Source organism: Acinonyx jubatus, chromosome C1 (assembly GCF_027475565.1).
Source record: "Acinonyx jubatus isolate Ajub_Pintada_27869175 chromosome C1, VMU_Ajub_asm_v1.0, whole genome shotgun sequence".
Taxonomy (NCBI): Eukaryota; Metazoa; Chordata; class Mammalia; order Carnivora; family Felidae; genus Acinonyx; species Acinonyx jubatus.
Window position 1 is genome coordinate 45500637 of NC_069381.1, and position 13028 is coordinate 45513664.

General features: G+C 40.5%; 1 protein-coding gene across 1 annotated transcript in view; it reads left to right on the forward strand.

Annotated features, from left to right (window-relative positions):
- Positions 1-13028, forward strand: part of C8A (complement C8 alpha chain) — a 70139-nt gene that overhangs the window by 17013 nt on the left and 40098 nt on the right. Inside the window, exons 2-4 of the mRNA XM_015072346.3 lie at positions 4473-4575; positions 9995-10139; positions 11110-11257. Coding sequence (XP_014927832.1) covers positions 4473-4575; positions 9995-10139; positions 11110-11257 — 396 coding nt within the window. The remainder of the gene's footprint in view (positions 1-4472; positions 4576-9994; positions 10140-11109; positions 11258-13028) is intronic.

The window sequence follows — 13028 nt, forward strand, 5'->3', positions numbered from 1 at the left end:
AAAATTGAATCAGTAGTCAGAAAACTCCCAACAAGCAAAAGTCCAGGACCAGATGGATTCATAGGTGAATTCTATGAAACATTTAAAGAAGGTTAATACTTATTTTCCCTAAACTATTTCAAAACTAGAAGAGGAAAGAAAGCTTCCAAATACATTCTACAAGGCCAGCATTACCCTCATACCCAAACCAGACAAAGACACTATCAAAGAAGAAAAGTACAAGCCACCTCTGCTGAACATGGATGCAAAAATCTTCAACAAAATATGAATAAAACCACATTCAACAACACAATAAAAGGATCATTCACCATGATCTACTGGGATTTATTCCAGGGATGTAAAAATTGTTCAATATCCATAAATCAATCAACATGATACACCACATTAACAAAATGAAAAATAAAAATCATATGATTATTTCAAAAGATGCAGAAAAAAGCATTTGACAAAATCCAACATCCATGCATGATAAAACCTCTCAACAAAGTGGGTTTAGAGGGAACGTATCTCAACATAATAAAGTTCATATATGACAAACCCACAGCTAACATCATACTCAACAGTAAAAACGGAGACCTTTTTCTCTAACATCAGGAATAAGACAAGAATGTCCACTCTTACCACTTTTACTCAACATGATCATAGAAGTCCTAATCACAGCAATCTGACACTAGAAAGAAATAAAACACATCCAAATTGGCAAGAAAGAAGTAAAACTGTCACTATTTGCAGATGACATGATACTATACATAGAAAACCCTAAAGACCCCACCAAAAAAGTATTAAAAGTAATAAATAAATTCGGTAAGGTTGTAGGATGCAACATTAATGTACAAAATTGCAAGCTCTCCTCTGTACTTGTCTCTCTAAAATTAGAATAACTTGATCCACATAGGACTGATATAGATTTAAAAGAGTTAATTTATATAAACCCTCTGGCATCACACCTGCATACAGTAGGAACACAATAAATTTTCATTCTTCATTTCTCAAAACTGTGATTGGCTGGAAGGAAAACTTGTACAGCCTTTTCCTTTGCTTAAATTTTGCATCTCAAAATTAATGCAGGGAGATGAAAAGAGTTTTGGAGACAGACAGTGGTGATGGTTGCACAAAAATATGAACGTACTGAATGTCACTGAACTGCACATGTAAAAATAACTAGGATACTTGCACTTACATAATGTGTATTTTACTTCAATAAAAAAATAGAAAAACAGAGAAAGGGCACGAGGCCACATATCTTTCATTTTAAAACCAGGACACTTGTTGGGATGAGCACGGGGTGTTGTATTAGGGGATGAATCACCGGATTCTACTCCTGAAATCATGATTGCTCTATATGCTAACTAACTTGGATGTAAATTTAAAAAAAATAGTACATGCAATTCTTTTTTTTTTTTTTAACGTTTATTTATTTTTGAGACAGAGAGAGACAGAGCATGAACGGGGGAGGGTCAGAGAGAGAGGGAGACACAGAATCTGAAACAGGCTCCAGGCTCTGAGCCATCAGCACAGAGCCTGATGCGGGGCTTGAACTCACGAACCGTGAGATCATGACCTGAGCCGAAGTCGGACGCTTAACCGACTGAGCCACCCAGGCGCCCCAGTACATGCAATTCTTAAGAAGGAAGATAAGATCATGCAAATGTTGGAAGCGCCCTTACTGCCAAGCCTTCCAAGTAAGAATCCCTGTGTTTGTTGACACACCCTTCCTGCTCTATCCCCACTCCCACCAGGTAACCTGAAGGGTAAGGGAATATAGGGTGGCACTGTTGTACATTCTGCAGGTACCTAGATGCCCAAATCAATGGGCAAACATTACAAATTAAAGAATTCGGCATCTGATACAAACTGGTAAGGAAGAAGTAAAAGTCTCACTCTTTGTGGACGGCGTGATAGTATGTATGGAAATTCTGAACGATTCCCCCCCAAAACTACTAGCACTGGTAAATGAATTTAGGAAAGTTGTAGGATACAAAATTAACATACAGAAATCTGTTGCACGTCTATACACTAATAATGAAGTGGCAGAAAGAGAAATTAAGGAAACAGCCCCACTTACAATTGCACCAAAAATAATAAAGTACCTAGAAATAAACTCAACCAAGGAGGTAAAAGACCTGTACTCCAAAGACTGTAAAACATTGATGAAAGGAATTGAAGGTGATGCAAACAAATGGAAAGATATTCTGTGCTCATGGACTAAGAGAATCAGTGTTGTTAAAATGTCCACATTACCCAGAGCAGCCTACAGATTTAATTCAATCCCTATTAAAATACCAACAGCATTTTTCACAGAACTAGAACAAATAATCCTAAAATTTGTATGGAACCATAAAAGACCCTGAATAGCTGAATCAAGCTTGAAAAAGAACAACAAAACTGGAGATATCATAATCCCAGATTTCAAGATATACTACAAAACTATCATAATTAAAACAGTATGGTACTGGCACAAAAATAGACACATAGATCAATGGAACAGGATAGAGAGCCCAGAAATAAACCCATGCTTTTATGATCAGTTAATCCATGACAAAGGAGGCAAGAATATGCAATGGAGGAAAGACAGTCTCTTCAACAAATGGTGTTGGGAAAACTGGACAGCCACATGCAAAAGAATGAAACTGGACCATTTCCTTACACCATACACAAAAATGAACTTAAAATGGATTAAATATCTAAATGCCATACCTGAAACCATAAAATTGCTAGAAGAAAGCATAAGCTGTAATCTCTTTGACATCACCTGCAGACACATTTTTATAGATATATCTCTTTTGGCAAGAGGAACAAAAGCAAAATTAAGCTATTGGGACTACACCAAAATAAAAAGATTTTGTTCACCGAAGGAAACCATCAAGAAAACAAAACACAGTCTACTGAACGGGAGAAGATATTTGCCAATGATACATCTGATAAAGGGTTAATATCCAACACCAACTCAACATCAAAATACCAAATAATCCTATTAAAGGTGGGCAGAGGACATGAACGCACATTTTTCCAAAGAAGACATAGAGACTACATGAAAATATGCTCCATATCGCTAAAAGGAGGCAAATGCAAATCAGAACCGCAATGAGATACCACCTCACACCTTTCAGAATGGCTGAAATAAGAACCAGCAGAACTAACAAGTGTTGCCAAGGATGGAGAGAAAAAAGGAACCCCAAGCACTGTTGGTGGGAACACATGCTGGTGCAGCCACTGTGGAGAACAGACTGGAGTTTCTTCAAAAAACTGAAAATAGAATTACCGTAGGATCCAGGAATCCCACCACTAGGTATTTACTGAAAGAAAATGAAAACACTAATTCAGAAAGATATGTGCACTCCTATGTTTATTGCAACATTGTTTACAATAACCAAGATACGGAAGTAACTCAGGTGTCTGCTGATGGATGAATAGATAAATATGTGGCATACATATATATAACGGAATATTACTCAGCCATAAAAAAGAATGAAATTTTGCCATTTGCAACAACGTGGATGGAACTAGAGAGTACGATGCCAAGTGAAATAAGCCAGACAAAGACAAACACCATACGATTTCACTCACATATGAAACTTAATAAACAAAACAAATGAACAAAGGAAAAATGAGAAAAAGAAAAAAAAACAGACTCTTAAATACAGAGAACAAACTGGTGGTTTCCAGAGGGGAGGTGGGTAGGGGGATGAGTAAAATGGGTAAAGAGGATTAAGATTATACTTATTCTGATGAGCACTGAGTAATGCATAGAATTGTTGAATTATTATACTTATATACCTGAAACTAATATAACACTGTATGTTAATTATACTTGAATTTTAAAATGATTAAAAAAAAGATAAAAATTTCAACATCTGTTTAGCCCTCTTTAGGGCATCTTCTTTAAGATGGAAATCCTGTCATTTGCAACAACATGGATGAACCTGGAGGACGTTATGCTAAGTGAAATAAGCCAGACAGAGAAAGATAATATTGCATGATTTCTCTTCTATGTGGAATGTAAACAAGTGTAACTCAAAGAACTAGAGAGTACAATGGTGGTCACAAAGGACTGGGGACATGGGGAGGAGTTGGTCAAAGTGTACAAATTTATAAGATGAGTAAGTTCAGGGGATCTAATATACAACATGCTGACTACAGTTAATAGTACTGTATTGTGTACTTGACATTAGCTAAGAGAGTAGATCTTAAATGTTCTCACACACACACACGTAACTATGTGAGGGAATAGATGTATTAATTAGCTTGATTGTGGTGATCGCTTCACAATGTACATCAAACCATCACATTGTGCATTTAAAATATATACAATTTTTTTCATTTATATCTCAGTACAGGTGAGGAAGAATTAATCTGTTCTCATATTATTAAGATATCTTCCTATGAAAAGACCTTTTTGAGTTTACAACAAAAATAAAAATTACCATAATATAAATCTTAAAAATTGAAGTAAGGGTCTTTCCTCTTTATAGGAGAGTAAGTCGGGCTGTTCAGAGTTCCACCTTGACAGCACTTAACTGCCAGCTGAGCACCTGGTCAGAGTGGACAGAATGCTTTCCATGTCAGGACAAAAAGGTAAGACATTTTTAACCAGGTTGGGGGCATTGGATATTTGAATGGTGAACTAGGCATTTAAATGGAGATAAATAGGTCTATAAATCTGAGGTCTGTGTTGAAATCAGGTCTAGAAATAGGTATTTGGAAGCCATGGGCACATAGATGGTGGAACTTTTTCTGCTTTTGTTTATAGGTCATTATGGGGTGAGGCTACGTAAGATGTATATGTTAATGGCTGATGTGCAGAGAGGGGGCCATTCAGACATAGGCACACTGATCCCCGTGCCTCTCTGGATCCTGGTCAACCTGTTGCCCTCCGATGAAGGTCATTTAGAGGGGCTAATAACCTGTGGGGAGCTGAGATAAACCAGAGAATGTTCCTGAGGATTCTACTTTCATGGCTTAAAAAGGCTGACACACCCAATCAACAGACAAGAGTCTATCTTGCCCACCTAAGTGGTTTTGAACGGTCCAAAATGGTCACTAAACCCATTGTCATCTCAAAGAAAGGGGGACTTTGGGAGCACCTGCTCTGCTAGGGCGGAGTATTAAAATTCTGACCTTGTTCATAATTACTGGCTCATGGTAATAATAAAAGGCAGAATAACTTCTGTTTTATTACTATTTTAAAATCTCTACAGACAACACATGCCTTTACTGGATGTACCCAGGGTAGGATGTCTCCAGGCTCCCACGTCTCCCAGTTGGAACACCATTGCCTGAACATTGTCTATTGGTACATTACTGTCAAGTCTAAGTGGTTAAGCTCTGATTCTACCACTCGGATTCTGACTCCGCATCTTATTTGTTATGTTACTTTGGGCATATATTTTATCCTCTCCAGGCCTCTGATTCCTTATCTATAAATGGAAGTAGGAATTGTACTTACAGCATAGGCTTATGAGTATTAAATGAGTAAGGTATGCACAGTGCCTTCCATGGCACCTAACATATAGTAAGTGTTCAGTGAATGTTAGCTGTTTGTATAATTACTACACATGCCTCCCTCTCCAACCAGCTGCCACTGCCTGAATCAAGACTTGTTCTTCTCTCCCCTGAGCTTCTGAAGAGTGGGCCTCCAGACGCAGTCTTCGGTGACATGCAGGGCTACCTTGTGAATGAGTTGTTCAAAATCACATGGAATTCAAAATCATTACAGATGGGAACACAATTGGGACCTCATTTATTCAGCTTCAAAGCCTGAAATTACTTATTTTGCCTCTCCTGTCTCTGAGATATGCCAAGGAATCCCAGACTGCCCCGTTCAAAGATATCTGGCTCCCAGAATCTCATTTTGCTTTGATATCCTGTGTTACTTTTCTGAGTCTGCTGTAACAAACTGGGTGGCTTAAAAACAATGGAAATGTATTCTCTCACAGTTCTGGAGGCCAGAAGTTTGACAGGGCCATGCTGCCTCTGGAGGCTCTAGGGGAGAATCTGTTCTTTGCCTCTTCTGGCTTCTGGTGGCCACCGGCAATCCTTGACTTGGGGCCAATCTCTGGGCTCCGCTCTCTACCCCTGTGGCCACATTACCTCTTCTTCTTCTGTGTGTCTCCTTTGTGTGTCTGTGTTACATCTTCCTCCACCTTCCCCTTATAAGAACACCATGATGACCGTTAGGACCTGGATAATCCAGTGTAATCTCTCCATTTCAAAAACCTTAATAATATCTATAAAGACCCCTTTTCCAAATAAGGTAACATTTACAACTTTTAAGAACTAGGACTTGCTTTCTTTGCATGGCCAGTATTTAGCTTATTACATATCCTAAACTGCGTTTTCCCCTCATGTGTTGCTGTGTAGACAGCAGAGAGCACAGGTGAATGACTTGCTATTCAAATTAGAATTGAACTTCTCAAAGTAATGACTCAAAAAGACATATGTGTCTTTAAAGAAATCCTTAAAATAAATTCTGTTAATTATGTTAGGGAAAGACCATCCTAGTTTCTTCTTATTCATATGGTTTTTATTCCTCTCAAAATCACCCAAACAAAGATGTGCATTTCTGGAAAGAAATATTATCGACTAGCTAGAAAAGAAAATGATATCTTAATGATACCAACACAGGCACTACCATGGAGAAATCCCTAAGGGACTTTCTGCACCAACCTTTCGGCAACACAATGTCTTCATTATTTGATAACGACCTAGAAAATGGGGAGTCAGTGGGAATGAACCTCATGACTGCACCATCATTCCAATACAGGAACCAGAGGAAGGTGATAATGTCATTTACAGTTACCGTTTATTAAATCATTTCTATATACCAGGCACTGTGCCGATGCTTTAATAAATTCTTAGCTGACTTTCATAGCCAACTGTAAGTGACGGATAGATACCACGGTCTTTGGTTAGGTCACCCATAAAGAAAGAGGCACAGCCTAGATTTGACAGTTGGTCAGTCTGATTCCAAAATGCCCATGTGCCTGATCCCTTCACTCTCCTGCTTCCCCCTCCACTCTGTGGAGAGTCATAAGCGATATTAGTGGCCATCTAATCCAATTCCCATTCAGTCATAAATCCTTCAGGAGTAGCCCAACAGCAGGCTAACAAAATGATATTGATGTGGTAACTCTTATTACTGAGTATATTCAAGACAGCAGGCAAAGTGCTGACTTCTTTACATGTATTATTGCTAATGTTCACAAGACCCCCATATCTCTCATTCTATAGATGAGAAAACTGAGGGTCAGAGATGTTAAGTGATTTACCCAGTGACACATACACAGTAAGTAGCAGAACTGGAATTCTAACCCAGCTTAAAATGGGATTCAGAATAGTATTTGACCTCCTAAAGTTGTGGGGATTAAATGAGATAAAGAATATGAAGTGTCCAGCCAACAAACACTCAATAAATGGTAGTTACCATCATCATCGTTGTGTTGGTAACTGCAGGTCTTAAAACTCTGACGGACTTTTTAAAGAGTGAGAAGGAGATTTGGCTGTACGTTGGTATGCTAAGCACTTCTTTATGTACTGATTTGTGGGGCAAGAGGTTGGAAGAGAATGAAAATGTCCTCATATTTCCAAACCAATTGTTAATCACACTCTCTTCCCATTGAGTTTATAAATCCCTTATCACTGTTATTAACTGGGAGGTAGGAAAGGCAAATGGACAGATTTACTCTTCACCTTTTTTGCTATCTCTGTCTCTTTGCCAATGAGCAGTTGTGGAGGCAGAAGTAGACAAGAGGAGGGAGGGGGAAGCTGCAGCTCCACATGTACCCACTGGAACCTTCTGGAAAAACTCCATTGATAATGATGTGGAACCACTTCTGTTTAACGGGCACCAATGATATGTCAGACACAGAGCCAGGTGATTTCCTCACACATTCTCTCAGTTCTCACAACACCCTTTCAAAGTGAGGGGTCATCATACTTTACATATTAGGAAATAGAAACTCAAAGGTAAATGAACACAGGTGAAAGAATCATTAGTAGCTATACTTAGTGAGGTCATCTAGGTCAACCACCTCATTTTACAGATTTGGAAACTGAGGCACAAAGTACCAGGCACTGATACTTTACATAGCAAGTAAGAAAGAGATTCAGGAATAAAAAACAAACACCAGAACCAGATCTATAAATACAGAGAACAAACTGATGGCTGCCAGAGGGGAGGTGGTGGAGGGATGGGCAAAATGGGCAAGGGGAGTGGGAGGTACAGGCTTCCAGTTATGGAATGAGTAGGTCATGGGGATGAAAGGTGCAGCACAGAGAATGTAGTCAGTGTTATTGTAATGGCATCGCATGGTGACAGATGGGAGCTACACCTGTAGTGAGAAGAGTGTAACATAGAGAAATTGAATCACTCTGTTGTACAACTGAAACTAATGTAATATTGTGTATTAGCTATAGTAAGGAAGGAAGGAGAAAGAAAGGGAAGGAAAGAAAGGGAGGGAGGAAGGGAGAAAGAAAGAGGACGAAAGAAAGAAAGAAAAAAGAAAGAGAGAGAGAGAACAAAAGAAAGAAAAAGGAAGAAAAAGAAAGAAGGAAAAAGAAAGACAGAAAGAGAGAAGGAATGAAAGAAAGATGGAAAGAAAGAAAGAAAACAAGAAAGAACGAAAAAAGAAAAAGATGAAGGAAAGAAGGAAGGCAGGAAGGAAGAATTAGGCCAGGAACTCACTTTTCTTGTTGCTGAAACCATTGCTTTCCTACTTAGTTATGAACCTTCTTGAAGGAGGGGCCTGTGGGCTGAGCCAAGGCAAGAGGCAGCAGAAAATATGGCACTGCACATTCTCTTATTGGACACTTTGCATGGAGCTCTCCATACAGCATGTTTTCTATTGTTATCTATTTTGTCTCCTCAACTAGACTCTAAGCTTCTTGAAGGTCGGAATGGAACCTCATATTTCTCTGAATATCCTAGCGTTCAGCTTCCTCTTTCTACACTAGTGCCCAAAGCTATGCACCATATAGAAAGCAGTATCATGAAATCATAGAGCTCCAAGATTGGTGTGAATTTTATTCCTTCAACAAGGATTTATTCATATGCAGTCAAAGCTGAACCCAGGGACTGAGATGATGTCTTCATTTCTTGGATGGTCTCTTTTAACATAAGTAGGCTAGATGACCACTTGATGCCCACAGTTCCCAGCAACTTGGGCAAAAACAAATGGTCTTTTCTAATAGTTCTAAAAGAAAATCTTCAGAGAGACTAATGATTGCCCTAAGGTTGAGCCATGAACCAATCTCTAAACCAATCACTGTAATTTGGCATATGGTGCCCTGGTTGACCTGACCTGGTTCATACCCACACACTCCTGTGACTTGGGGGGTGAGATCATCCCCACCTGAGCCATATGCGATATGTTCCAAGGAAAGAGAGGATGCCATGACTGGAAGAAATGGTACAGAGGGAAAGCAACAAACATCTCATAAAAGTGCCTCCTGTGTACCTGACCCTAGATCAAGTGCCAAGTGTATGAAGTCAAATAAGACGTGGTCCTTCCTTCACCACTCCTCCTCACCATGCAAAAGATTCTTAAACTAGTAAGAAAGGTAAATGAATAAGCAGACAAGGGATCACGACCTTATATGACAAATGGGAAGAGAGAAGGAGGTGCAGGGAACTATGGAATATGTTACTTAGGGAAGGCTTTCAGAGGAGGTACACTGTGAATCATGAAAGATGAATAGGTACTAAGTGGTTGAAGAAAAGGGAGGGGAGAAGCTCCTTCCTTTCAAGTAAAAAGACCCCAGAAATATTTTGTTTGAGTCTTTCATTGGATGCTTGAAGGCCCTATTCAATATCCCTGCTGATGGTTGAGGCACCTCTGGCTGAATACCACCAGTTATGAACATCCCCTCCAAAGACAGCTTTTTAGGCACCTCTCAATCACGAGACAGTTATTCCTTATGTTGAGCTGACACCCGCCTGCACAAATCTTGTTTGATTGATAGACAATGAATGTGTCTGGTTCAAAATCTGATTTAGTACCGATTCCGGAGCCTCCTGCAGCCAAACAAGTTTGGGGGAACCATCTGCAGTGGTGATGTCTGGGATCAAGCCAGCTGTCAGAGTCCCACAGCTTGTCTAGAGCAAGCGCAGTGTGGACAGGATTTCCAGTGTAAGGAGACAGGTGAGTAGTGTTCCAGTGAGATAACAGCTGCGCCCGTCAAACTTAATGTGCAAAAACAGTCACTCACGAGCTTGTGAAGATGCAGACTCCTGAGCCCTTCCCCTAGAAGTTGGCATTCTGTAGGTTTGGGATGGGGCTCAGGAATCTGCATTTTAAGCCGACGAGTAACCCAAGTAATTTTGATGTAAGTTTGTAGGAACATCTGTTGATTCATTTAGAAAAGGTACAGTTCACTCATTCATCCATTCATTGGATAAATATTGACTGGGCATGTATGTCCCAGGCAGTGTTCTACCTGCTGGGGATACAGAGATGAAAAGATGATGTGCCTGACCTCGAGGTACTCCTAGTCTCTTTGGGAGAGAGACCTATAAGGAGTGATGATAATATTGTATGATAGCCAGCGTAATGGGTGTTTGCTCATGGTCCAAGGGGACTCTCTGGCAGGGGATGCTCAAACCTGTGCTGGGAAGTCAGAGCAGGCTTCAAAAGGGCACTTGAGTTGGGACTTAGAAAGGAGCAATGGATTTGCTAAGAGAAAGAATATGCAAAAGCACAGGGATTTAAGGGCTGGCGATAGTGCAGAATGATTGCAGGTCAGGGCTTTGGGAAGAGAGGTAGAGGTTGGGCCAGGTAGGGAACTGGGGGCTAGACCGTGGCATTTGGAAGAATGGGAATATTTAGGAGCCACAGAAGGATATAGAGAAAGGTCACTGGAGCTGCATATGGAGGATGAAATCTAGAGGGGAGCCTGCTGCAGGGCCTGAACGGGGGGTGGGGGCTACGGGTGGGAGACAGCGAGGCTGCTAGGAGGGCAGAGGCAGTGAGGACAGAGACAGGATGGACATGATGAAGGCGGGGGAGGGGCTGTTTCAGAAGTAGGGGGGGCTTGGTGACTCTGGATGCGGGTCATGGGAAGAGGGAGGAGTCTGGGAGGCTCTGGAAGCATCCACAGCCTCTCCTCTCTCAGGTCGCTGCCTGAAACGCCACCTCGTGTGTAACGGAGACAAGGATTGCCTTGATGGCTCTGACGAGGATGACTGTGAAGATGTCAGGGTCATGGAAAGCGACTGCAGCCTGTATGACCCCATTCCAGGGTCAGAGAGTGCGGCCTTGGGGTGAGTCCTGCTTCCTGACTGCTTGGGCCCAGGGAATGGCTTCTCTTCAATCACGAGTATTAGTTTTAGCAACACAAGAGGGTCTTTTAGGAGAATTGCTCTGCCGAGTGTCCTGTGAGGCAACTCTCTCTGTCCCCCTAAGGTGGCATATTGGTCCACTCAGGCTGCAATGGCAAAAGAAACGTATAGCTTATACAAAACAAAAATGTACTTCTCACAGCTCTGGAGGCTGGAAGTCCAAGGCCAGGTGATGGCAGAATTGGTTTCCTCTGAGGCCTCCCTCCTTGCCTTGTCGATGGCTGCCATTTCCCTGTGTCTTCACATTGCCCTTCCCTGTGTGTGTGTCGGGGTCCTAACCACCTCTTATAAGGACACCAGTCATATGAGATTAGGGCCCACCCTAATGGCCTCATTTTAACTTAATTACCTATGTAAAGACCCTCTCACCAAAATAGTCAATTTCTGAGGTACGGAGGTCCAGGACTTCAACACATAAATGTCAGGGGGACACAATTCAGCCCCTAATACTCATCAAAGGGGATTCTTATTGATTTTGATCATGACTGTGGGATAAACAGAGTGGAAGCATGAAATAGTGAGGTGTTAACTTGAAAATGAATCCCTGCTTATTGGCAAAAAGATCACAGACCATGACCTTGCTCTTGTGTGATTCAAAGGAGCATTGAAACACACTTCACGAGTGTGCTTCACCTACACGGAACACTGAAACCAGCAGAATGGCCCCACGCCCACTCCCAACAGCTGGTTTTTTATTCTGTTCAAGATCTCAGAAGCCTATCCTGATATCTATTTTTTTTTTAATTTAAGCATTTCCCAGTTTTTAAATTTTTAATTTTTTGCTACAGAAAGAAAATATGTTTGAGGTAAAAAAATGAAAGTCTTCCTTCGCCCTCCCCGACCCACATCCCACCCAATCACCCTCTCTCACTTCCTTCCCTGGAACTGACCCCTGTGTAACAGTTTGGTGTAGGACTTTCAGATCATGTAAAAATGCACCGAAAATATACATTGTTTAGAAGCTGTGCCTATACGTATTGTGCATGATAGACATAAGCATATTTTACATAAATGTGATCATATTATACATAATGTATGTAACTTGTCTTTTTAACTTAATATATTTGGAAGATTTCCCCCCATATTTTCTATTGTCTTTTTCTAAGCAACATAATGTTCCATAACAGGGGTCAGCAAACTATGGCCTGAAGGCCAAATTTGGCCTGTTGTCTGTTTTTGTAAATAAAGTTTTATTGGAACACAGCTTTCACCCTACAGTGATGGAGTCGAGCAGTTGCAACAAAGACCTATGGGCTGTAAAGCCGAAAATAGCTCATGTCTGGCCCTTTATAAAAAAAGGCTGCTGATTCTTCTCCCATAGTATCACTACATGAAAATTTATTTGACTATTGAAAGATGATTATATTGTTTCCCATTTTTTCCCTATTATAAACAATGCTGCAGTGGACATCCTTGTACATGTATCTTTGTGCATGTGTGTATTTCTGCATAGATTTCCAAAAAGTGGCATTTCTTTATATCTTTTTATTTTCATTGGGGTTTCTGCAACCAGCTTGTCTAAATACAAGTAGTCTTAGTAACCTCTTATGCTTAGAGGTTATAGTACGTCTTAAAACTAATTATTCTTTTGACTTTTTGTTTGGCTCACCGGAGAGCCTATATTTATAAGCCAAAGGCAGAAACATGTTCAATGCTCGAGAACATAGAAAAGTAAGCAGAGAAGTAGAGGGAA